General features: G+C 43.2%; 1 protein-coding gene across 1 annotated transcript in view; it reads right to left on the bottom strand.

Moving 5' to 3' along the window:
• The window catches only part of CDH16 (cadherin 16), an 82,104-nt gene that overhangs the window by 28,020 nt on the left and 26,482 nt on the right, over positions 1-27,602 (bottom strand). The window contains exons 6-12 of the mRNA XM_014595609.3: positions 24,150-24,308; positions 17,984-18,180; positions 15,512-15,637; positions 13,245-13,395; positions 12,292-12,522; positions 10,476-10,552; positions 3,930-4,118 (exon numbers count right to left, since the gene is read on the bottom strand). Coding sequence (XP_014451095.2) covers positions 3,930-4,118; positions 10,476-10,552; positions 12,292-12,522; positions 13,245-13,395; positions 15,512-15,637; positions 17,984-18,180; positions 24,150-24,308 — 1,130 coding nt within the window. The remainder of the gene's footprint in view (positions 1-3,929; positions 4,119-10,475; positions 10,553-12,291; positions 12,523-13,244; positions 13,396-15,511; positions 15,638-17,983; positions 18,181-24,149; positions 24,309-27,602) is intronic.

The following is a 27,602-nucleotide window of genomic DNA, read 5'->3' as shown; positions in this document are numbered from 1 at the left end:
CCTGTAACAGAACTGAAGTTCAGTGCACAAAAACCAGTTTCAAAATAGCCCAAACTGGTTTAAGATAAACCTGGTTGAATGTGTTATAAGACTTAACTGATTTATGTCAAACTGATTTATGAAACTTCTGTCCCAGACCCCTTCCTGGTTTAAGTTAAATCCGAGTCCCCCAGCATCCCAACATGCCTTGCAGCCCTGGGCTGGGCTATGCTGTCTGCTCCAGAGTGCAGGGCTGGCCCCACCCCTCTGCTCCCTAGCTGGAACAGTGAGGGCTGGATCACTGGCCTCATTGGCTGGCTCACTACCCCCCACCCCCAGCAAACCCTAGCTAGGGCCAGGGTGGGGAGATTAAACTCCCCTCCCCGCCAGTACGGACCTGCCTTGCCCTGCTAAATTTACTGATGGCTGTGACTCACAGCTGCGGACTACAAATATCAGAGACACCTGGAAGAAGGAAGAGGAAGTGATGAGCAACCTTTCAGAGTCCTGCTGTTGTGATTGTGGACTGCAAATCCCAGAGACCTTGGGGGTAGCAGGAAGAGGAGACTAACACACAGCTGAGCTGTGTTTATATTTCTTCACTTTATAATTCTTCAGAAAAAGAACTATTCTTGTTCAAACTTATATGAATTCAATGCCACTACCTTTCCCCCACCCACCCACCTCCTCAGTCCCCCTCCCCTTCCCAGGCAGAGTGTGGACTGGGGCCTGGCCACATCCTGTCCACTCCAGCAGGGAAGCACAGAAAAGTCTTGGAGGGCTAATCTCTTCCCTTCCCTTTGACAATGGCTGGCAGGCATGCTGTAGTGTCCCCCAGCTTCTGGCTTGAGCCACTGCAGGCATGTGGCTGCATTTCCAGAATCAAAAGTGAATGTCTGTTCATTTGCTTATTGGTTCAATCTCTGCAGCTTAGACTAACCTGCAAAGACTGAATCAATTCAGCCTCAGGCGTTTTGACTGTTTGTACTTAGCCTTAATGCCTGATTCTGAATAAATACTTCTCAACACTGTGCTATACAAAGCTATAAAAGATTGCACTAAAATTGAAGCCACATGACATTAACTAAGCTTCCACAGAGTGGTCAACATTGGTTATTGGATGAAAACTCATTGTCCCTAAGTTAAAAATTTTTCATTTTGCCTTATGTCACTAACTTTTGTCAAGAATATAACTCACCCTTTGAATGGCACATAGTGGGCATGTCTACATGTGCATTAATGCACAATGGTTTCTTTACCTGTAATGACAGGTACTAACTAAATGCCCAGTAACCAGCACTACTGTGCAGTAATGGTGGCACATGCATTTGAGGTAATGCTACTGCAAAGAAGACTAATTCTACTGCACATTAGCGCATTAACACAGGTTTTACCCACCACACTAATGCGCTCTAAGCATCTCATGTAGATGTGCCCACTGAGTATAAAGGTATAAAGGTACTGCTGTAGCTGACCTCACTGAAAGGATATTATTTAAATTTAAATGATCATCAGCTGAAGTGTATTAGCACTTCTACTGATGACAATGAAAAGCCCAGGTTTTACCCTTTACTGACGTCAACGAAAAGGTAAGACTGGTTTATACAGAAATAAATCAATAAGGATGTACTGTATTATATAATTACTACAAGATAATCTGCTTCCTTTATTGTTTTTACTTATTAGTGACTCATGGTCCCAGGTCAGAATCACATTGACTTTTAATGATTTTGTTCGTTCTTTGAATACTGAAGAAAAATAGATCACGATGATCTACTAAGACTTATAAAGTCCTTCCCAGCAATAGTCTCACTGAAGTTGATGGGAAGTTATTCTGAGTGAGGAGTGAAGATTCCTAATGGGAATCTCCTTCTTTAAGGGAGATGACAGCAGGATTAATTTTAGTCCCTGTTGCCTTTACAAATATAATGACATATTTATTTAAGGTAGTGTAGGAGTGTTGTTGTAGCTGTGATGGTCCAGAAATTATGCAAGACAAATATTTTTTAGGGTGATCTCTGTTATTGGAGTAATTATGTAGCTGGGATAAAGTTAGACAAGCTTTCAGACACAAGCCATTATTCACCAGGACCTGAAGTAAGCTGTGCCCCTTTTTCTAAATCCTTAGCTGAAGAAGGCAAAAAGTTGAAGAAAAAAGGTGTACTCTTTAGTCATTCCTTACTGAACACTGGTCATGAAAAATCAGGTACCATATGTTAGACCCTCCCCCACCTTTAAATACAGGACAGGTGGGCAACCCTACCTAGGCTCTTCTCTTCACTGTTTAAAAAGAATAAGTTGTTGCAGGATAATTAGCAGATGTGAGTTATCCAAAGAGGAAAAATAACATTGAGGCATTTTAGTATTTTTAGTATTATTGTGAGGTAAACTAGAGAGGCAGATGGACAATGTTGTCATCTCTTTACAGCTTATCCCAGGGTTATAGTTTACTCAAAGTAACCAGGCTATTACCAGTGTAAGACATGCTGGTGTAAAAGAATCGTGTGTCTAGGTCCCAGGCAAGGTCAACCTCAGGCAGGGATATAGCACTGAGCCTGCCTGCTGTACTTTACAGGAAAGCAAAAGTGGCATGTCTTTACTGGAGCTGTTTTTTTGTTTTTCTATAGGATAGCCCATAACTTGTTCCTCCTTCACGTCCTCCCTACCATGAAGATATGGCCCAGGTCTGCAATTAGGGATGCAGCCTACAAATTAGAACCTCCAAGGCCTCCAAATTCTGGAAACCATAAAGGAAGAGAAGCAGGGGACAGATTAGTTTAGATGGTCTCTTCATATACACTCCTCCCCTTTGCAGTGGAAGTGGATGCAAGATACCTGATAGTGGGTTGGGTGCAGCTGTAGTCTGATCCAATATGACACTTTAACTCTGCCACCTTTTACAAACTTTTTCTACATTAAAAATTCACAATAAAAGCCCTTTAGATTGACTGAGTATGACTCAAGCGGGACTGCTTTTAAATCACAGTGGGCATGTCTACATGTTCATTAATGTGCTTTTGCTAATGCGCATTACATGTAGTACTTTCACTGTGAGGTACTATACAAAAGTGCATCAGCCTATTTTAAGCTGCATTAGTGAAAGTGCATGTTTTTTTTGCTAACACTTTAATGCACATTAAAATAGGCTAATGTGCATTAAAGCGTGTGTCTGGATGCACCTAGTATAACTCCTATTAAAGCATAGACTACAGGCATGTAACACTATCATCCAATATAAATTAATTTACTTTGGATAAAATGTCATTTAATACTTGTCAGATTCCTTCATGTTCAGATCATTCAGTGCTAATACTATTTACATGGTGCCACAATAGCATAAAACAACTGTAATGATTAATGGCATAGTACTGACTAAATAAAAATGTATTACATCTTAAAAGTGCCCATCACTCTTCTATTGTGTCTGTTACTATGAGCAGTTCCATTGTCTTATCAAGACCTACTGACTTCATAATAATTCTTGGATGAGTTAGTCTGATGATACATGACAAGATAAAATAGTGCAGATTCTGTACTCTGGATTTACTCTGATGGAAGGAAGATCAGAATCTAGCCCAGGGTTTAATTCACAATTGAGTCTAAATTATTGTAATTTATACCTTTTTCCAGACCACTTAGTATATGAGTTACATCACTAGAACCTGGGATGAGTGTAGACAGTCCTAGCTATTACAGCATACCTTTCAATGTGTTACATATGACTTCAATTTCAGCCAATTAAACTTAAAGAAATTTCCAACAGTCTAATTTAATAAAACGTGCTGGAGGGGCTGAAGGAAAAGTGTATCGTAGTAAGCAGAGGTGGCAAGTAGGAGTAAATTAAATTGTGGGGCAGCCTACTAATTTAAGCCAATACTGTGTAAACCTTTAGGGATGAACTGTACATGTCTACCACAAGAACCTTATTCCAGACTAAAAACACATGGTACCTGTTCAAGCCAGATGCTGACTGTGCCATTTGGGGGTTCATTTACAATTCTGAAGGTCCTGTCTTCATTTCCTGATTCCACAGCAAAAACTATGGACTTGAATCTCTTCTCTTCATCCTCATCGGTTGCAGTTATAGTTGTTATTAGTGTACCTACTTCTGTGTCCTCAGGGAAAGGGAATGGTCCATACTGCATTAAAAAAGATGAGAGAACAGTTAGACATTTTTTGGAGTTTTTTTATATTTTTGTTTTAGATCTTCTCACATGTCACTTCTAAGTGCAGTAGAAAAACAACAAGTTGTTATGATTTGCAAGGGTACCTATATTGTTCATATGAATTATGTCCAATAATCTTACTGCTTCCTTTCATTAATTTAGGATTTGATTAACTGGCCATTAATGCTATTTTTATTATTTGCAGTACTATAGGGTCTAGAGACCTCAAATAGATCAGGCTATATTGTGCTATGAACTGCACAAAGATGCAGAAGAAATTATCTATGCTCCAACAAGCTTAGAATCAAATGTAGGACACACATACTAAGCAGCTGGGACAAGGGAAGGCAGGGACTGGGGCAAGAAGGAGGAGATTAACAGTAACAACATAAATATGTTTCATGGATGTGCTATATGCACTGTTCTAGGTAGCTAGTTTTTATATATGAGATAAATTAGTGTGGTATCTGAAGGCCATACTGAATCTCCACTATTCATTTTTTATATTCTGACAGGTCTGGGACCTGCCAGTACTATTTATCTGAAAGTATTTGTACACACATTTGTTATTTTAACCTTAGAAATAGCATATTAACATTCACGATAAAGTGCAAGGTCTCGCATATAAATATTAAAGGAATTTAAAAAACTCGGCACTTATCATTGGCCTAGTTCTGCCTCTACTAATGTCAGTGAAAATATTACCATTGTTTCCAGTGGGTACAAAGTTAAGCTAATATCTCCTAAAAAGTCTATCCTTGGCCTTTATTATATCTGTATACATATGGAAGTGTTTAAGCTCCAAGGTAACATTATACGTATTTAGTGCACCAGGGTGCTTCACTATAAGATGTCAGCACTCCTTCAACAGCTGGCTATCAGAGTCAAGTTTCCAAGCCTGCTGTGTTAATCTTTTAAATTCTGTCCCAACTGAGATCAAACATTGCACCTTCTATAATAAGACTGACAACATCTTAATGGGCCTGATAACAATCAAGAGAGCTTGGAATCACTTCTCTATTTTGTGCTGTGTTTATTTTGCCCTTATATCTGATGTGGTATTAAAAAGAAAGGAGGAAATATTGAAATTACAAGAAAAATCTGTTGTCATTCTTTTTGAAGTGGTACTCAGTTAATCAGGGCAGTTTGTCTATAGCAAATGAACCGTGGCTTTTAAAAATAATGTTGCTGTCAGTGTAAGGAACGTTGTCAAGGCTAGTACAGTTGGTCTAAACTCTCTGACCTGTCTTAAGAATGTCATAAATCACTTTGGAACATTTCATACATTCCTAACCAGCCTTTATGCAGTCAGTGATCATGCCTTCATTATGAATTCTTGGATATTTAATGTTTTATTTAAAGCCTTTTCTCCTGGAGACAGGTGATGATGTGACAATCTCTGCTTTTACTAAAAAATAAAAGAAAGTACATTTCTGGGTCTCCTCTACAGAAAGAGAATGTCATAGGTTTGACCCAAGTCTTTGATAAAGATTTAAAAATTAGAAGGCAGGTGAAAAGTACCCCAGATATATATATATTTTTAAAAGGTTACACTATTTAACACAATCTTACGATTTGGCGGGGGGCAGGGAAACATGCTTATCCATGATTTTTGAACTTGAGGGGTTGGTAATCCTGTAACTCCAGGTGAATGTAAGCACTTCCATTGGGACTAGGGACAGACTTTACACATAAACTAGTTTAAATGATCAGAAAGTAGTTTAAACCTGTAACAGAACAGACATTTAGTGCACATGAACCAGTTTCAGTATTGCCAAAACTGGTTTGTGATAAACCTGGTTGAATGTAGTATCAGACTTAACTGATTGAGCTCAAACCGGTTTATGCAATGTCTGTCATAAACCCCTTCCTACTAAATTAAGCCACAGTCCCCCAGCATCCCGGCATGCTTTCTGGGCTGGGCTCTCTGCTCCAGTCAAGCAGGGCTGGCCCTGCCCTTCTGCTCCCCAGCCTGAGCAGGGACGGGCAGGGGCAGATGCTTGTCCAGAAGGGAGCAGGGAAGAAGTTTACAGCCGCAGGGGCATGGCCAGCCCTAGGAGTAGCCTTGGCTGAACTGGTCAGAGAGGGATTTAATTCCCCCACCCCCTGTCCTGCTGGCATGGACCCAAGCTGCGTCTGCTGGGTGCTTTCCCCTTGCTGCTGCAACAGTGGTGCCGGGCTCAGCCAGAGGCAGGCTGGTGTGGCCACCGAAGCAGAGGGGGCAGAGTGGGGAGTTATTCCCCCCTCTACCCCCACTGCCCCTGACTGCCGTTACTGCTGCTTGCTCCCTGCTTGGGGCAAATGGCAAAATAAGCCCCCTACTGCCCCTCTGCCCTGCCAGCTGGCGTCTGGTCATGCCCCCGCCCTGCTGCAGCAGCGGCAAGGGGGCAGGGCCCTTGGTGCAGGCAGAAACCCCTGTCCTCGTGTCAGGGAGCACGAGCCCCTTTCCAGTATGGGCGCTGTGCTGCAGGGCGGGCAGAGCTGCAGCGGACTGTGCACGGCAAAACCGGGGCTTGGAGGGGGCCAGAGCTGGTTTTCCCACCTTGCAGCATGGTCCCCATGATGGAAAGGGGCTCGCACTCCAGGAAACGGTGACAGTGGCTGCTGCCCCTGTCACAGTCACTCCCCCCTCGCTGCTCCAGCGGCTGGGTGGGGGCGGGCCAGATGCCGGCTGGCAGGCCTTCTTAGGTGGGGGGCAGGGAGAGGGGTTATTGCCCCCCACCCTCCGCTATCTGGTGGAGGGGGCAGTAGGGGGCTTCCACTGCTTGCCCCAAGCAGGGAGTGAGTGACAGCAGTGGTGGTCAGGGCAGGCAGACCTGGCTGTGGTCCCCTGGGGGTAGTGGGGGGAATAGCCCTGCTCCCTGCCCCCTCTGCCTTAGGGGCCATGCTGGCCAGTGTCTGGCCATGCCCGGCCCCACTGCTGCTGCAGCAAGTGGGAAGCTCCTGGTAGACCTGGTTCAAGTCCCTGCCAGTGGGACATGGAGCGGGGAATTAAACCCCTCTCTGGCCAGTTCAGCCAAGACTACAGCTGGACTAGCCACGTCCCTCCCCCCCCCAGCACAGCTTCCCTGCAGCTGAGAGCATGCTCTAGCGCCCCCAGGCCTCTGGCCTGAGCCACTGCAGGCATGTGCCAGCATTTCCTCAGTCCAAAGGGAATGTCTGTACTGTTACAAATCAATTTAAACTAGGCAGGTTAGACTAAGCTGCAAAGATTGAATCAACCCAGGTTCCAGCTTTTTGAATGTCTGTCCCTAGCCATAGACACACTGTCACAGGGACCCAGAGACTCCTGTTACTTGAAGAGATGATGCAGCAGGCTGGGCTGGCAGGTAGGAAGCAGGCGAACTGCCAGAAAGCTAGCTTCCAGCAGTGAGCTGCACCGGGGACAGACATCCAGGCTGCCCAGGAGCAAAGGGCTGCAAGCAGCTCACTAAGACACCACAGAGAGGTAAGCTAGTCATCAGGCCTAAATGGAAACCCCTGTGCGTGGCTGGGGAGCCACCTGACAGGAAGGCGTGAGGGTTCAGAGGCACATAAAGACAGTTGCTGAGGGCAGCCTGACCCTGCAGGTAGGAAGCCCTACGAGCACCAGTGCGATTATGTTTTTGTTGAAGCTTTACACGGGTAGGCTGTGTGTGGCGGAGGAGCCCACAGAGGGGTGCGTGAGGGTGCACTGGGGTTTAGCCCACAGTGGGGTGTCTGAGGGGTGAACTACATACAATTGGTGCCTGGTGGACATGCACAGTTTTGGAGCCCTGCCAGGGGCCAGGGCTCAGGACCAGGCAGGCAGAAAATGGAGAAAGGCAAAGCCTGTGAGGCCAGAAGCCCACAGCCTGAGAGAAAGGCTAGACAGGGGCTAGAGCCCAGAAACCAGGTCCGGTGCAGTGGGCCGACATAGAGAGGGACCCATCCAGATAAAAAGGGCTGAAGCTGAGAAGGCAGAAGCCCCAACAAGGGTGTGGAGGCCTGAAGTGATAACTGGTAACATCTGTGAGCCCTGGATGAGGCTGTAGGGGTGGAAGGAGGCCACAAATAGCCCTTAAGGCAGTAGGTGCCCTGTGGGGGCATAGACAGACCAGGAGGGGCAGGACTGGGACCAGTGAGGTCTGGGAGGGACCTGCTAGCTGACAGAAAGATGAGGGCTCGCTCTGGGACCCTAGGGCAGCCTCCCTTTTTACAAATTAACTAATTCCATCAAGGTGTAGCTGGTGGGAGAAAAGAGAGGGTACTCACAGAGCTGGAGTAGGGAAAGAGCCATGTGGCCACCAGACAGTGTTATGGCTGCCCCTAGGGCCTGGACTTGCCACACACAGCTTCCTCCAGTTGGGATTTCTGAGTAGCCTCTTGTTTTGGGGTGAGAGAGGGAGGAAAACTATAGCTGTTTTTTTTCCATACAAATATCTTTTCAACCATCTATTCATCTATGTAGGAGCCACATATATCATATACGTGCATACGCCCCTGCACATCTATCCCACTCACGCCTTAGAACATAAGAAATGCCATTCACTGGGTCAGACATGGGCCCGTCTAGGCCATCATCCTGTTTCACAGAGTGGCTGTGGATACTAACAGGGAAGGTGAACAGGGCATGTCCAAAATTTTCCATGCTCTGCTCCTCTCCCACTGCAGCTTTCAGCACTTTGAGGTTTAGGAAGCTGTACTGTATTCCGTATCTACTGATGGACACCTCCTCCAAGAACTGGACCGATACCTTTTGAACTGGGTTATGCTACCAGCCTCCACAACATCTCATCCAACGAGTTCCACAAGTTAATTACATTCTGCGTGAAAAAAATCTCCTTTTGTTAGTTTTAAACTTACTACCTAATAGTTTCATTTGATGTCCCCTAGTTCTAGTACTATGAGAGATAGTAAATAAGTCCCTAATTACTTTTTCTGCACTGCTTAATATTTTGTAAACCTCTATCATATTCCCTACTCAAGAATGTCTGTCTTGTTTTGAAAGCTCCTAGCCTATTTGTTTTCTCCTTATATGGAGTCTGTCCATAAACCTGATCAACTTTCTGGCCCTTTTTTGTACCTTTTCTAGTTTTTCTATCATCATTTTGAAGTGTGGGAACCAAAACTACATACAGTATTCAAGATATGGATGCACCGTGGATTTATAAAGAGGTATAGTTTACCATTCAATTATTAATAATACCTAACTTTTTATTTGTCTTTTTGACTGCTGCTGAACACTGAGCTGATGTTTTTTAATGAACTATCCACAATGTCCCTGAGACATCTTTCCTCTGTGGTAACATTTAATGTAGAGCCCTTCATTGTTTATGCATATTTTGGGTCTTTTTCCTATGAACATGACTTTGAACTTACCAAGATTCAATTTTATTTGCCATTGTGTTGCTCATTAGCTAAATTTTATGAGATCTTTCTATAGGTCTTGGCAGTCTAGCTAGGTCTTATCCCCTGAATAATTTCATCATCTACAAACTTGGCTACCTCTTTATCCACTCTGTTCAGATCATTTATGAATACATTAAGCAGCACCAGTCCTTACACATATCCCTAGAGGACCCCACTGTTTACTTCTTTCCATTTTGAAAACTGATCATTTATACACGTTCTATTTTCTGACCCATGAGTAAGCCTTCCCTGTAATCCTGTGATAACCCAATGTCCCTGATCTTGGACTTTGACCAAGGCTTTTTGGAAGTCCAGATATACTGTATCAACTAGATCTTTAGGATCTACATTCTTTTTGGTACCCTTGAAGAACTCTGATAGGTTGGTGAGGCACAAGTCCTCTTCAAAAAACCATGCTGATTTCTCCCCCCACATGCTGCCAGCCGAAAAAAAGCCGTATTTGAATGCACCAATCCAAGAATGTATCCATCACCTATATAAAGATATCAGCACACAGGTACGAGCATCTATGTACTCCCCATTGATACGAAACAATTATAGGCATCCACACACTTGTACCTATGCAAAAATATGTATGCATACATGCAGCTATACGTGTCACAAGCATGCATGTACCTGCCCACTCCCACTAATTTTAGCTTGTTAACTCTAATACCCAGATAAATTACATCATTCATTCATAACCCTCTCACTGTGCATGTTTATCTCTTGGATGGACTGTTAAAGCTATTTTGTGTCCTCTTCATGAAGAGAATGGTCAAGAGAATAGGACATGTGCCTTTACACTACTGTAACAATAATCACTTTGTGGGCCACGTGCCTGTGAATGTCTTTCAGTTGGTGTTGCACCTTCCCAGTCATGGATCTACAATATGGTAAACCACCTGCTGTTATCCGGGGCAGGGATTTCATGATAATCATTTCCACGTAGAAAATTACCTTTGTCTGGGAGAACACAGGAGGATTGTCATTTACATCCAGAATGGTAATAAACACAGTGCAAGTGCTGTTGAGACCTGGAAACAGAAACAGGGGAGCCTTTTAGGATTTCTTGACCAAAAGTAAATCCCTGAAAAAGGAGCAGACACTCTTCAAAGGGTGGTATCTGGGATGCCTTCTGCTGTGTCTACAATACTGCGCTTTTGCCAAGAGATAAGCTCATGTTTGTATTTAAGCTTTGTTTGGGCTCTAAAGACAGCAGAAACCAGGAGAGTAACGTTTGAATGATTTGAATAGACACGATGAATTGGATTTAAAATATTAGTTCCGTAAGTCCAGAATGACCTGCATTTGCTTGTGTGTTTTCATGCACACACCAGACCCATCACATATAGAAAGTATTTTACTTATTATTTTTATTTATTAAAAATAAATGTTTCCCTGCCCTCTCTTCAGTACTCTAAGTCTTTCCCTGGCCTTTCTTGTACTATGTCTCTAAGATATGTGATAGCTCAGATAGGTGATTTCCTCTGTGGGCTGCAATGTGCTTAACAACATAGTCTACGTGTGGGAGGAATCATGGCATGCTAGTTACCAGATGAAATGGAGACCAGATGCTCAGTGGGTGCCTGTTGACCCAGTAACACTGACCTGATTAGAGTGATTTACACCAGCTGAGAATCTGGCCCTTGTGTTCTAGGACCTTGGACAAGTCACTGACCTGCTCTTAGCTGCATCTTACCCAATTGTACAAAAGGTTTGTAATACTCCTCTGCTCCACAGAATCACAAAATTAAATGGACTGAAACTTCACAGTCCAGCCTGAAAAAGTGCTGGATGACTTCCCCCTTTGCCATGCCAAGGATAAGGCAGGAACCAGCCTGTGGTTCTGACAGACCCAGGTTTCTGCCTTTCTCCTAGAGACAGTAAGCTGGTTCAGTTTCCTGTTCTGTCCCCACTAGGTCAGCTGTACAGGTCAGCCCATTGTGGGACAGACCTAATGCTCCGCTCACTCTTTGCCTTGCCTGTCTACCTTGCAGCCTACCAGTATCTACTTTTCCTCCCAGCCCTGCACAGAGTATGGCAATGCCAGTATCCTGTACAGAAGAATACAGGGACTCTGACACTCTTGCCCCCTGCACAGGTAGGCTCACAAGTAGCCTTCAATTCAATTAAAGCTTGTTACTAGCAACAGGTTGATGCCCTGGTGTTTTGTTGCTCCTAAATGGCTGTTGCTGTTATATGAAGTGCCATCTGAATACATAGTTGGGAAAATGTTTCCTAGAGAAATATTGTTGCTAGGTGCTGCAAATGGAGATTCACGGTATTTCTAAAGTGCCTTGATATCCTCACATGCAATGTTACAGAAATACCAAGTGTCACAACTTGTGCTGCATGCTGTGACTTGTAGCAGCTGGAACAGGAGCTGTAATAGGGCTGTGACACTGGTGATCACTAGATAATCATCCTGCTTCATCATAGTGGGCAGAATAATAAATATGTACTCCGAATCCAAATGGCCATGACAGCCATTGGTTATATAGGTGTGTGTGAAGGGCCTCTGGCTAAATAGGTATGAGTGAAGGGCCCACTATATTGAACAGTTACTCCCTAGAATAACAGCCATTTCTGAACCTATTGAATTTCAGCCCTGGAAGGGGTACATAATATTGTGACAATTTCATGCTGTGTGCAATTTGATCACTGTACTGAATTGAGGGAGTGGCAGCTTCAGATGAGTTTCTCTAACATTAGGAATTGTTGTTGCCTGATGATAAACCACTGACCAGAGGCTATGATCTGTAAGCAGACTTACCGCCCTCGTGCCCAACAAGGTCTGCCACTAGAACAAGGAGATGGTACTGCTTCACAGCACTGGCGTTCAGGGCAGAGTCCTGAAGTGTTACTATTCCAGTTTCATTGCCAATATGAAATGAAAAGCCAGTTGATGCTTGAGGCTTCTGGCTTAATATTTCATATACAATTTTTGCATTGTTAGTATTTGGGTCATCAATATCTTCTGCCTTGACTGTGATGATCTCACTCCCTGAACACACGACACAAAAAAAAAAATCACTGATTCCCAGTAAAGTAAGGCACCATTACCAAAGCAATTAAAAATTGCCTTTATAAAAGAAGTGCAAGTCTTGATTGTTAGTTTCCTATAAGAGATAGCTCAATCTGCAAAGATTAGAACCAGATCCAAACATTTCCCAAACTCAATGTGTTTGGATCTGCAGTTTGGGACAACATCTATTTAATACTCAGAATTTAATAAATATGAGAGTGAATTACATCCTCATGATGGTGCAACAGAAACAACAATCTAGAAAAAGGGGAACATGAGAAATTATTCTTGTTTTGAGGTGAAAAAAAAGTGAGAGCTTAGTTGGTCAAGACCTGCATCACGAAACTGCTCACAAAATGACTTACAGGAACAAGGTCTCCTCCTAGCCTTTCCTTGAGGGTGTGGGTTGTTTTGGCTTTTTGGGAGGGCGAGTTTTTTTTAAACTAGGTCAACTAGATGAGATGGCCCTTTTGGCTTTAAATCTATGAATATTTTAATTATACTTTCTGCCTCATGTGTAGGCCTGATTAATGGACTTGTCCCTGCAGCTCCTACTCAGGCAAGCCTCTCATTGAAGTCTCTCCTGGGTAAGAACTGCACAGCTGGACCCTAAGCATCATATTATCATCACTCCTGCCAGCCATATGTTGGCCACCATAACAGTTTAACAACCTGTGATGCTGCATAAGGGCAGCTCTTACCTTTGGCTGTGTTCTCTTCAATTGCTACCTGATAAACATCCTGGGTGAAGACTGGCATGTTGTCATTCTCATCCAGCACTGTTAGCAGCAGCAGTAGTGGATCACTGTACAGCATGCCATCCTGGTTCTCAGCAAAAACTTGAATCTCATACTAATAATATTCAAATTGATTCATAAGAAAATGCATAATTAATCAGCTTTACCAACTTTATTCATTTTAGCAGAACTAAATATTTATATTTTTTCTTAAGGAAAGTCTTGGTGAGTGAAATATAGATGTAATCTATACGATTCTGTAAAGTAAAAGGGAGTTATAAAGAACTGAAACTAAAAGCCAATAGTATTTAGTAGAAAATGCGGTAATTTCTTTAGAATTATAACAAGGACATGTCAACGTTAAATTATACCCACTATTTATCATTATTATGCTGTACAGCACTTTTTCAGTAAGGTTCTTTCTGGATTACGTAAAGCCTTCTCCTTTACTCCTTTTTCCAACAAAGGTCCTCTGTTTAAACTCTCTCCTTCCTCCTCCCTACAGATTGTCCCTCCAGCTGGGGGAAATGATCCATAAAAAATTAATTCTTATATTACTGTGTGCTGCCTATGGACCATGACAGTGGGTACTATAAACAGCAGTTTCATTTGGAAACTAAGGGTATGGACACATGAACACAGTTTTCCATGCATCAGTTACTCAGTAGTAACTGCTGGTGGGCCTGCTCTTATTCTACTTCACTGACAGCTAAACTACCTGAGCTCAGCTTCTTCTTACTATGGGTTAGGAGCATCCAGACAAACAGCTACTGCAGAGCAACTGCTGTCCGGTAAAACCCTTTTGTCTTGTGGTAAGTTTTTTGTATACCTGCCCTACTAAGCTTCACCAAAATGTGTTTCTCTCTGTAACATAAGACACAATCACCTCTGGAATAGTAAGTCACTGAGTGAGACCACAATAGCACCCTGTTTAAAAAGTGCACGGGCAACTATTTAGCACTGTTCAAATGATAGTATGTCAAAGGTTTATTTTTATAACTGTCTTCAAACCTCATGTCAAAGCTACAAACCAGTTGCATGTAGTGCTCCCAGCTTCTTTATGTTCCAGAGATGAAAATCTATAGCTTGAAGTTAAAACTCATATTGCTGATAGTAAAAAATAGATGCTAGTCACCCAGATGCTGATTTGAAGTCAGTCCAGATATATGGAAGTCCCAGGGGTCTTTCTATAAATACCTAAGGCCATGTGTTCTCATATCACTGGAAAATCATCAGCTTCTATTCTGCCTCATCTTGGAAAAGCTTGACACTTAGCATTGTGGTCAGGGCATTGCTTCCTATTAACCTAAAGACAAAGGGCCATATCCTTTAGTTAGGCTGAGCTCCACATCCAAATGGTTACTGGAGGGCAAATTCAGAAGAGACTCCAGAAGGTAACTGCATCCACTTATTGCTTATGCGTAGCCATATTCCAGCCCCTCACATCTCTTTGGCTCAGGAATGGTCCCAGGCAGCCATCTATACCCTCTACCTACATTGAGGATTCACTGCTATATAGAATGGCCCATAACTTGCCCCCCTTCTATTCAGTGAGCCAAAGCCTGAACCCTTTACTATTACTGATATTTACAGGACTCATTGGGATAATGACTGAAACTAGTATGGCTGAAGATCTCAAAATGAGCTCAGTGGGAACAACTGTATGAGCAAGTAGAGGACAAAATAAAATTGGCTCAGTAATTCAGATAATATTATTAGTGCCATTATATTATATCTGGATGAAACAAAATACCGGCGTACTTTTATTTGGGAGATTAGTATTTTCACCCTCAGGAGTCGAATCTCACTCTTACTTACACTAGCACAGTGCTCTCAGTAGAGATGCACTAGCAGAATCTATTCTTAATAGAAGAGGAAGATTAGTCCAGGGTGTAAAACAAAGAACTGGGTTTACCATAAATCCTGGTTCGGTCATTTTAGGCAGGTCACTTAACCTTACCTCATGCCTTGATTTTCCAGCTGTAAAATGTGTAATAGCATTACCCTACCTCCCCGAGTTGAAGACAATATCCACTGGTGCTTAGCTACTACAGTATTGAGTGCCTTTGTCTCATGGCCCGAAGTTTAAAGCTCTTTCTTCTTTTTACATACATGCAATTTTGTTGGTGAATAATTAGCAAGGGAATCTTCTCCTTTACCACATCTCTAAGTGCTTATTAAGGGAGCTGTGCTAAAGCTTCTGACTGGTTAATCCCTCCATTCATGCTTACCTCTGCTTGACTTTCTCTGTCTAGCTCTTGTGTCACATAGATGTTTCCTGCTGGGTCAATTGAAAAAAGACCCTGAGGGAAATTCTTTTTCAGAGAGTAATGGACTTCTCTGCTATTCCAGCGAACCTGGAATCAAGGGAACAAACATTCACACAAAGGAGAAGCACACCAAGTTCCAAGGAGCAATAATAGCAGCGATATTGAAATGCTGTCGTTCCATCCCCAAAAAGTGCACTGAGGATGTGAGTTGGTCCCAGTGAACACCTGACCATCACCTAAAGCCACCAGCACAATAATGAATACCTGGTACCTTTGTTAGCATCCCCAGAAGAGATAGGAGAGTGACTAGACATAGAAAATGAACAACCCTCCCACCTCTAAACTCATCCATTCAGTTCAGTGCAAAGTGGGGTAGTTTTGTACTATTGCCACCCCTGCTTTTATCTGTTTGGATGATGAACACAGAATGCTTTTCTATGGCTGTATCAGCCCAGCACCTTTCACAAATATCAAATTCATCTTTTCAAGAAGGTAGATAAAGGGGTGAGAATTGGAGAAACCAGCACTGTTCTGACCGTCTAGCCCAAGTATAGTAGCTACAACTGCCATTAAAGCAGATGTAGCTAAAAAGCAAACTAATGAAATTTGCCAGAAAAAAAACTTATTTATATTTATATTATCTGAAAATGCTAGAGATGTGGTTTGCTACTACAGCATGACTCCATGAATCAAAAATACTGGGCTGTAGTCTCATTTCTGTCAAACTCATGGTATGTCCATTAACAAGCCACTTATAGCTTGTTTTTTTTTTCCAAACTGAGCATCTCCTTTTGAATCTAATTGAGGCTGTAAGTGCTCATCACTTCTGAATGTCAGGCCATCATTAATGCCTGTGCTACAGTTCCTGTAAAATGGACAACATTCTTGCTTACCTTCTGCCTGCAAATTTTGAATGCTTGTTTATGAACGTGTTTTGAGACCCTTCAGTAAAATGCATTTTAAGATCAAATTGAGAATCTGGCTGCTGACAAGAGATTCCAAATACCCGCCGTATCCCAGCCAGAAACAGTTGCATAAACTCAAAATGGCTAATAATGTTTCAATTGCTAGCCAAAAATAACTTAAGCTGAAACTTTGGGACAGACTTCCTTTAAGTTACATAGAATAATCTGTATATTCTAACAAGCCAAAACAAAATCAAATAAGCAAAAGGTTTACCTGATATACTTTGCCAAAGCAAAAGTTAAATCATTTTCAGATTGATTTAAATCCAAAATTAAATTACTGAAGCTAAAAATACCTACAACATCGCACTGGTGAAAAGCAATAAACAATTTTAAGGGAGTTATTATAAGGGCAGGTGAACAAGCAAACTCAGAGAAAATTATAACTGCATTTTTTACTGTTGCCATGGAAATGTAGCTACAAACACTTGTGTTTAGACTGTGCAGCCTGGGTGAAATATAGCCTGTCAGTTGTTTTTACAAGACATAAACCCTTTCAGCTCCGTGGGTGCAAAACAGTTCCTAACAAGGAGAAAGTAGAAGGTAACTGTTATAAATGGGATGTGTGTAATACTTCATCAGGTCTCAAAATAACAGAAGCCATTACGGAGGCCTCATGCTAATTTAAACAGCTGCTTTGTTTATGTTAGCACTAATGTGTTTCTTGGGTGACTTTGTTTAGATTTGGTGCCTCTTAAGCCATATGACTGTATTCCCAAACTATGCAGATGCAGTCACGTGAGCGCAAAGCTCCCTTACTGCACTACTTGACTTGCCACAAGGGACAGAGTGCAATCCGTGAGCTATGTTTAAAATAAGAACGTTATTTTAAGCAGCCTTTTTTAATTTCCTCTTCATCCTCTCATTCCTGAGGGATTCCCTTTGGAGTTCCAGTAAACAGAACAACAACAGGTTTCTGTACATTAGACTACGCCGTCTTTCTGTTATTGCTGGAATAGGGAGAGCTTTACCGGCAAGTCAGGCAGGTTTGGACAAAAAAAGCAGGGACAATCCAGCAATATGAGAGCTTTCTCTTTGTAGGGGGATGAATGGAAAAGTCTGGTATTGAATTGTAAGACTCAGTGACATAAATAAATAGAAACTTTAGCCTGTGAAACAGGAGAGTAAGTGTTTTTAATACTGGATGAAACACATGTTTATCAGCCATCACTTAAGATCATGTGGCAATAATGCTTCTTGCGCTCCCAATTAAAATCAGCCTGCTTTTTAGAGCATCCAGACTACTTTAACCTGCCATTAATATGGAAGTTACAGACCATGCCTGCGCTTCTTCAGGTGCATACGTGAGCTGAGTACTGATGGAAGTGGTCATTCATGTGTCTAAAGTTAAGCCTAAGAGTTTGTAGGATCAAAGCCCAGCTTATGACTTCTCTGAAACAGTTGAAAGAGCTGTGCAAACGCTGCTGTCCTGAGTCTCCTGCTTTTGCAAACTGCCCTCTTCACTCACCTGTGAAATGATTTTTGGATAGGTCACATTCAGGTTTTCTTGAAGGAGGACAGGACTTGGGGCTATCCAAGTGTTCTCCACAATTGTAATTTCCACTGTTGCTAGGGCACGATACCCCAGAGACTGATTCCCCAGATCTTTGACTTGCACAATTAGTTGATAATTGCTGACCTCAGATGAGTTTAATAAAGAGCTACCTACAAAATAAGAGAACCTAATCAGCCATATTTTTACATACCGCTTTTGCAGACCTTGTAACACCTCCCAAGTAAGAGAGATGCGCCTCCCAAGGAAGAGAGATGCGCATTTACTGCATGTTCCCTGTGGAGATGTCTTCCAGGGGGACGCAAGTGAAGGAAAAACAGGGAGTAGTAATATGGGAACATATTCTAGTCAAACTATCCATTTTGTTCAAGTCATGGCTTTAACCTACATTTGCTATCACTTACCTGTGATATGTTGAACAAATTTCCCAGGACGAACTGACTTGTGCTGCATGCAATATAGCAGGTGACATCTTGTTGCTGGAAATATAGAAAAGAACCACCCTCTTCCCCTCTGATTGGGCCCATCTACATAATGTGCCAGCTTACCCTATGTGCACTATTCTGTTCTTCAGCCTGCTGACTACAGGCTCAGCTTTATGGATGCTGTGCCTTATAATGACACTGCTTATAGTGCAGTGAAGGTCCATTCTGTTAGAAATGTATTCTGGACACATTATGAACAAAACTAAAATTAACCTCTCCTTAAACCTATAGGCCTTGTTTCACCTGAACCCTTTTTGTTTTGGGGTCCTTGCTGGGTTTGACTTGCATATTTTAACTGATTACTTAAAACAGAGCACTTATATAAGTGAAGCAAATGATTCCCAGCTCTCTGCTGTCCCCCCAGTTGGTCCCGATGTTTCCTGAGGTTTCCAGTGACCTCTAGTCTTTATCTACAGTGGAAACAAGTGCTCTCTTAAGAGATGAGCCATGACTATTTTTTAAGGCAGCTCTTGAACCCCTCTCTCATGGAAACATTTAGTGTTACTATCTTAGCCTTGGGTTTGCCTTCAAGTGCACTTTAGATACTGTAGCAACTGATATCTAGTATTTGAAAATGTAATAAGAAATGCAATAAGTAACATCAAAGACCAATTTCTGACCACAGGACTTGCCTTTGCACACTTAAGTTATGTGCACTTACTTCATGCCTATAGCAGTACCATGCATAAGGGACTAATTAATCATTACACCTCCATTTGCAATGTAGACAAACATTTGTGTGCCTTTTTTTAACATCAGTGCATCTTTGCAGGGTACTGAAAGTCAGACTCCACCATTTTTTTCTGTTTCATCCTGTTGTTGTTTGCTAGATGCTATATTTAATACTTGTGTTTTGAGGAAATTTTGCTCTACAAATATCTATTGGTTAATTAAAAATTAATTTAAGTTAATTAAAATTGCAAAACACTGTCTTTGGTTGGACAGGTTTTTTGGCAACATGTGGCAATTATAACAAAAAGAAAAGTCTGTGACAGCAGATCCTTGTAAGATGACACTCATATCCTTTTGCTGTAATAGCATATATAGAAAAAAGCTCTGGAGCTGGATATGCTATTGTGGATGAGGAGGAGACATTTATCCCATTATAGGCTTCTCTTCCCAACATTTAGCATCATTCAATTTTCTTCTAGAATTTCTTATGAATGTTGCTTTTCCTTTGAGTCAATTGGGAAGGACCCCATTAAATAATAGGCACAGTTTGTGCCATAAATCAAATCATGGGTTTGGAAAAATCTGTAGATTGATTTAATCCCTTATCCATTTGTACTGCCTTTATTAAGTTGCACTTTCCCAAGTGATCTATGGCTGTTGCATTCATATGGACTCAGTCTTTAGAAAACCTCACATCCAGTGCACAGTGATGGCAGGTGCACAAAATGAATTTCAGAAAGACTTTTCATTACATAAGAAAACAATGACTACAACCTGTCATTATTGGTGATGCATGGCGTGGGTGTACACAAAGCTTCTGGCTGTATATTTCAAGGATAACAATGTGCAAGTGCCCAGCTCCATTTTACAGTCTGCAACTTCAGAAAAATCTACTACAAAGTAAAACTTGGTTGCACACAGAAAAGATTATAATTACAAGTCAGATAGAGAACTGTGAGACCAAAAGGCTTCTTGCAGAATGATGGCAATGTCATTTGGTGGCCCAAGTGAAAGGCAGTATGTTACCAGCTGAGGGTGGATACAGACATTATGCTTAATGTGCTTTAAGCATGCAGAAAGCACTTTATAGCCATAACAGAACAGACATTCATGGCATATAACGTGTTTTAAAATGGTAGATCCTGCTCTAAGGGCTCAGACAGAAGTGCAGCTCCCCTCTGTCACTGAGAAAACGTTGCAGGAAGTGTTCTGACTTACAGCAATTCCCCTTCACTGTAGTGTGGGTCCAGGGTAGAGGGGAATCTAACTTCTGGCTGCAACCTGCAGCCAATTTCGCCTAGCAATGGCCCTACCCCCTACCAACCTGTGCTGTTTTCAGAATGCGAGGGGGAAAGGGAGCAGAAGGATCTTGTTCTAGGGGTTCTCCAGCCAGCGCTAGAGGGTGGAGTGGGTGAATTGAAGCCTCCCTACTCTCCAGCAAGAGCTGAAAAAAACCCAGACCAAACTTCCTCTACTCCCTTTCCCCACTCTTATTTGGATAACAGCTCGAGCATAGAGGTCACATGGTGGGGCGGGGGGCACGGGAGGGCATGTGCCCCCCCTGAGAGCGCTGGTGCCCCCCTGACAGCAAGCACTCTAGCCCCCCTGAATTTGGCTCCACCAGCAGCAGATCAGCTCGAGGTTAGGAGGCAGTGCGGATACAAGTTACCGAAGATGCTCTGTTTTGAAATGTCTTCCTCTGACCCCTCATGCAATGAAGGTTCAGATTTTTTGCTAAATAGCCATTATTTTTAAGTGGTCTGCAGCCATTCACTTGTGTTTGGTCATGGCTATAGACTGCTTTCTGTGGCCAGATCAGGTGAATATTGTCACTTCTGTCTGAGCCCTAAATTAACCCTGGATGGATGTGTACTAACCTAAAACACTTTCTGTTAGAGCACTTTATCTATGACAGATCCTATTGAGGGTTAAGTTAAAATGCGATTGTTGCTATCCCAGGCGGCGTTGCGCAGGGCTTTGCTCTAGCCTTGGGCAGCATTCCTGTGCTGTGCTTGAGTGCAGGGCCAGTCCTGCCCACAACCCCTCAACTGTCACTGGCTGGCATGCTGCAACCCAGGGCAGGACAGAGGGCTGTGGGGGAAGGAAACTGGGATCTCCTAGCACCTATCCCCACCGGGCTGAAGTGCACCACTGCTTGGCCAGGGTGGGTCTACAGGGGAAGGGCTCAGAGGCCTCCCTCTTGCCCCCGCAGCAGCAGTGTGCTACTGCCTGGCTGGGGTTGCTGCAGGGACACAGACCCCAGAGCCCATCATCTGTAGCAGCCCTGGCTGGGCCACACCTACTGCAGCTGCTGGCTGCTGGCTGCAGATGTCAAGAGATTGTTGTGGGAGGGGGGAGAGCTCCCCCCAACAGGCCTGGCCTACCCCCAATCCCAGCCAGCCAGTAGTGGGGGGGGGCTCATAGCTCTGTTCACCCCCCTCTTTCCTCCAGCCACTGCTGGCAATTGCCAGTTGGCAGGGGGCTAGGCTGGTGAGAGGAGCTGCTCTGGCATCCTCCTGGGAGGTACATGGGAGCACTCCCAGCAGCCCATGTGGGCAGGCTGCAAGCCCCCCATCAAGCAGCGAACGTCTGTTCAGTTGGCTCCCACTCTAACTTACTGTGCTTTGTGTAAAGTGCAATAAAGTTAGAGTGCTTCCACCAGGGGCTTTTTAACATCTGTACTTAGTTATCCTGAAAGCCTGGGGATGATGTCTGCCTAGACTGGTAAAAGGTCTATGCAACTTTATCAAGATCATGGTGGAGTGCCACTAAATTGAGTCATACCATGGGATTAGATTGTCACTCCTTAGATGACTTAAAAATGGAAACAGAGTCTGCAGAAAACTTTTTCTTAAGATGTGGAAGGTAACAGTGACTTGTGTATATACAAAAACTGAAGAAGGAATTCTGTAATGGGTTGGTTACTTCAGACTATTACGTTTTTGGTAGGTAGGAATTTGACCCTCTAAAAGGTTTTTCAGTGGAATACCTTACCTGTACAATACAGTTTCATATGCAATGAGAGTTTTCAGACTCTCTGGGTGCATCTACATGTGCAGCGGACTGCACAGTTGTTACTAAATGATTGCGCAAGAATTAAATGACTGCCCAGTAACTGGCATTACTGCGCAGTCCCATTGCTGCATGGTTATTTTTAGCTGCTACTGTACAGTAGTGTTGGCATCACAGTCCTGGTCTCCTCACCTCAAAAAGGATATAGAAGAACTAGAGAAGGTACAGAGAAGGGCAACAAGAATAATTAGCAGTATGGAAGGTCTTCCATATGAGGAGGAGGAACTAAAGGGACTAAGCCTATTCAGTTTAGAAAAGAGACATTTGAGGGGAGACGTGATAAGCGTTTGCAAAATAGTGAAGAGAAAGTAAATAGGGATTTATTATTTATTGTCTCCCACAATACAAGAACTAGGGATTACAAAATGAAACTCGTAGGTAGTGGGTGTGTCTACACGTGCATTAGATCTGGGAACAGTTTACTTGCAAGTAAACACCCCCAGGCAGGTGTTCACACATGCAGGGAAGTGGGAGCAGATATACTGCTAATGGCAGGAAACTGCAGTGGGCCCCTGCTGCCACCAGGGGGAGTTCTAGGCTCCCCCAGGTGCTAGCCCAGGGCCTGGCAGAGAGCAGAGGGCCAGGAGACAGCTGTGTCCTGGCTGGAGCTGGGACATTGCACTCTGCCCCCGGAGGGCTGCCTGCTGCCTGGACAGGACTAATGTCCCCCTATCTCAGCAGTAGAGAGGTCCAGGTCCCAGCTCCCCGATCAGGGCAGGGGACTTGGAAAGAGCTGCAGGGGAGGGGTAGGTCCCAGCCTCCTACCCTGAACTCACCCTGCTAGCTGCCCCACCAGCAGATTGGGCCAGGGGGCTGGGACCTGCCCCACCCCTGCAGCTCTTTCCAAACCCTGTGCCTTGATTGTCCCATTGGCACACCGGGCTGAGACCTGCCCCTGACTGGGACAGTTCTTAGCCCCCACTCCTCAATGGCAGTGTGGTGGCTGGAAAGCCTGTTCCCCACTCAGCTCCATGATCACTTGGAACAGGCTTCCCAGCCCCTGCCCACAGGGAGCTCCCAGTACCAGCTTTGTGGTTGCGGGTCCAATGCTGGGAGATCCCTATCTCCCACAGCCAGCTTCATGACAGTGGGGCCAGCGCTGGGAGATAAGGATCCCCACCTCCTGGGCTCCTGATTGTGATGGCGAAGTGGGGGCTGGGAGATAAGGATGACTCCCGAATCGCCATCTCAGAGCAGGGGGCTTGGAGCTCCCTGCTGCCAGGGCAAGAGGATATAATCCCTGCCTGGACTCCAGTGGCAGAGCCTGCCCTGGCAGCAGGCAGCTCCTGGAGCAGGGAGCAATCTCCCACCCCCTGCTGGCCAACCAGGAGCAGCTTTGCTCCCAGTCAGGCATTTACACGAGCGCTACTGCGCAATAACTAATCACAGGTCAATGTGCTACTTGCATTTGCTCTGGTAAACTACACTACTGCCCAGTAAAGCATCACCTATAGATGCACTCAGTAAGTTTAAAATGAACAAAAGTAAGTATTTTTTCCACATACATGTAATTAAGGTGTGGAGCTCATTCCCCCCAGATATTGTGGAAGCCGGTAGTTTAGCTAGATTCAAAAAGGTATTGGATAAATTCTTAGAAGAAAGAGGCATCAGTAGCTATTGTGCCTGGGAGTTAGGGATACACCCTCTGAATTAGAACTTCATAGACCTTAAATGCGAGTGAGAGAGGAACAGTGGGAAAAAACCCTAGTCATACACAGTTCACTCTCCTTTCAGCATCTGCTCTCAGCCCCTGTGTGGACCTATGGTTTGACCCAGAAAATGGCAATTCTTAAGTTCTTATGTAACCAACTTCTGTCAGTTTAAGCTTTCAAAACCATAATTATTCAAATACTTCAGCACAAACAAGGCAAAACTTCAGAGCTGTACCTTACCTTCTGCGGATAAAAAAACAGCTCCTGTCCTCGAGTTTATTTCGAACATGTTCTCTGAGGGTTGGCGTGGAGTTTGAGTGAGTATTTTATACTGTAAATTGGCATTTGGCGTGGAAGGGTCATCCAAGTCAATGGCACTCACATGCACGAAAGATGTTCCTGGGTTTAGAAAGATTGCAGATTGGGTTTGGGTGGCACAACTATCTGTTTTAAAGTATCCTAATTCACCAAGAAAAATACTTTCCATGGCAGCATTTCAATTCTCTTTCTATAGCTTAACTCTTCACGTCTGGAATAAATAGAACTCTGTGGTACCTATAGAGATGTAATGTGTCACCTATTTTTTCAGTTGAAGGGGACAGATTAAGTGTAGTGTAGATAATTTCCCTCCTTGGTTTGTTTAACTAGGCTTTGGGTATTGATGCTAGTTTAATAGTTTCTCTTAGAAATATAAGTTTAGAATCTTACACCATTTGAGTTTTCAAATCCCACAGCTGCCTCAGATGCCTATTGCCTATGAGGCGTAATAAGAAATACTTTGCAGCTATGCAGCACCTTCTGAGGCATTCAGAGGTCTGTATAAATGGGGTGTTAAGCCTAACAACATCCCTCAGAGTCATCACCCTCATTTAATAGGCATGCTAGAGACGTTGACTCTCATGATATCTGGTGTTTTTTCTTGAAGCACCAACTGCTGAAGCTTTGTGATTAGGTGAGACTCTCACATTTCAGTGGAAAAAAAAGAACATTTCTCTGGCTCCCTGAGACCTCAGTACATCTTTAAAGCTTCAGCTGCAAGGTCATTTCTTCCCCAGTTCCTATTGGTTTAGTCAAGGAGGCTGCTTCTTGGTTCAGCTATTGGAGATGCTGCTTACAAACCGCATGGGTCTCGCTCTGGGAAAGTACAGGATGGAGAGAGCTCTTCATGGGTTAAGCTCACTTTAGCGCCTGGCCACAAGTTGGCAGGTCAGTGCTAGTTGGGTGCAGATGGTCAGTGTGCTGCATTGTGGCAGCATGTGACGGGCTGACTGAGGGAGGCTTTCGATGCGTATATATGCCCATCAGTACCACAGTTTACCATACAGATGCCAGGTCTGACAGAGGTGCAAAACTGAGACAAAATACAGGAGCATTTGGTAGAAATGTGAAGGACGAGGGACCTTTGTGTAGTCCTCTGCACCATTTATGCCCTGATTCAGTACATTTAAACTTGTTCTTTCCTGATGTAAATTAAAGCAAAAGTCACAAGGTAACAAAACTAGAGGTATTTGTGCTTTGCAGGAAAACACAGATGCCCCACTTCTGAATCCTGTCCTGCCATGACTGAAGTCAGTGGTTCTAGAGATCCCTATTCAGTGGCCTAACTGGAAGACCAATGACTTTGCCTCTTCCAAGAACCAATTTGGGCCTAGCTTTAATGGAGCTATCCTGACCATGGGCAGATCTGGGATTTTGAAAAAATCTGTGGGGTGCAGATGGTGTGCTATATCATCACATATAACACAACAAGCATTTTTCTCCAGGTAAAAAGAAATTCATAATAGGCTAGGGACCTTGGGCTGTATTACTCAGTTTAAGCTAAAAGCAAAAACAAATATAATTTTATTAGAACATGCATTTATTTACTATATCATATATTATGTAGAAAAAACCCCACAACAGACTAGTTAAAAATAACCAAAAAAGTTGTTTCTTGCATCCTGTTGTCATTAGAATTAAATCTACATTTCATAAAACAAAATCTAGCCTTGAGCATGCTGACAGTGCAATGTTTCACTGAAAGTTATTTCCATACCTGAGTTGATGTTCACCTGAATTAATGTTTCCATACTGAGTTAACTTTTTTAGCTAGAGTTAAAAACAACCTGCAGGGCTATGAAATAAAAGCAGCAAACAGACAGAAAAATTGAAGAAGAGAGGATAGCTGGATTAGTGGGACGGCAAGACTTAAAAAAGGAGAGAGGGTCATTAACATCTGTTGAATGAAGAGTTTAGAAAGAACAGGTTGATGATAATGACCCATGAAGTCAACTGAGTTCCTCACTGCTGTCAAAATTGAAATGCTGCAGGCATTGCTAGGAAGTTTGTTTTAAACTTTGGGTGGAGTAGGAATCAAAGTGGGGTATGAGTGTACCACTGCCCCCCTTCCTCCCAGATCTGCCCCTGATCCTGGTTTATGCCAGCTGAGGGGTTACCTGTTCAGTGAATTCTTGTTGCAGTGACCATATGTAATCTGTCCATTGAGTAAGTGAATAGCATGTTGCATAATCTATCTTTCAGGTGAAAAACATGTTTGGAACATCTTTGGAAAAAATAACCCCTGCCATATGTATTTGGGTATTCTCTCCTTCCTTTTCCATCCTGCATAGGTATGTGATGTTGTTAGAGTGTTTGTAGATGACACTTTGAAACGGGTTTAAAGCAGGTTAAATGCCTTTTGAACTGCTTTAATGGCATTGCTGTTTGCACATTCAGTGGTGTAGCGTGCGTTAATTCCAGCTTCTGTAGCATATTCGGTGGCGTAATGCACTTTAAATAAAAAAAAACCACTGCTTCAGTTTAGGGAGAATTAAACCTCTGTGTTGTACATATGCTCTTCAGCACTACAGCTTTGGTGTTCCACATTAGAGACTGCTGCCTTGAAGCAGTGTAAAGCAAAGTTAAACTATGTCCTGCCTTTGTTTTACACTAGTTTAACTGGCACGTTGCAAAAATAGCAGGGAGTAAGAATTAGTTTGCAGATCACACAATCAGGTACTATTCACAACATGCTAATTTAACAGTTTCATCACGCTCATTTTGCATGAAAGCACACATAGGGTTTGACCTATATAAAATGGCAAAGCACCTGCCCACTAAACCTTCTAATAGCTGGTTGGCTTCCTTCCCTGATGGATAAACTAAGATAATCTTCCAGTCACGTCTTTTCCAAGAGATGAGTGTAGTGTACACTCATCAACCCTGCTCCAGGAGATTCCAGGAGATGAGTGTAGTGAGTATGCTGTATTCCTGTTACTAGAGTGGGGAAATCTCTTCCCAAATAAGGGTTAAAATTTGGAATAATAATCGGAAAGTAGAATCAGAGAAACCTGTTAGGTTAAATGCCAGTACTATTATTCAGATTGCAGCAGTACATTTCTCTGCCTGTTTTTTTTTCCTTGGTCCTCGAGTTTTTTGACAAATTGCAGCAAATGACAAGTGCCCATTAAAACTCATTTAGCCTTCACACTATGAAACCTTTTGTTGCTGTGACATAAGGTTACTTTCACCTCTCACAGTCATATGGAAATGCACGGCAAACCTTTTATAACAGTCTACAATACAAAGAATGTTGCTGTCAAGAGCCTCCTCCTGGGATATGACGCAAAGCAGCATGACCAATGCAACCCAAGTAAATGCAGTTGCACTTAAGGCAACTACAGATCTGAGAAGGAAAGAACTGCTGGTCTTTAA

This window comes from Alligator mississippiensis, chromosome 10 (genome assembly GCF_030867095.1).
Source record: "Alligator mississippiensis isolate rAllMis1 chromosome 10, rAllMis1, whole genome shotgun sequence".
Taxonomy (NCBI): Eukaryota; Metazoa; Chordata; order Crocodylia; family Alligatoridae; genus Alligator; species Alligator mississippiensis.
Note: the sequence above shows the minus strand (reverse complement) of the source record. Positions and strands in the feature narration are given on the sequence as shown.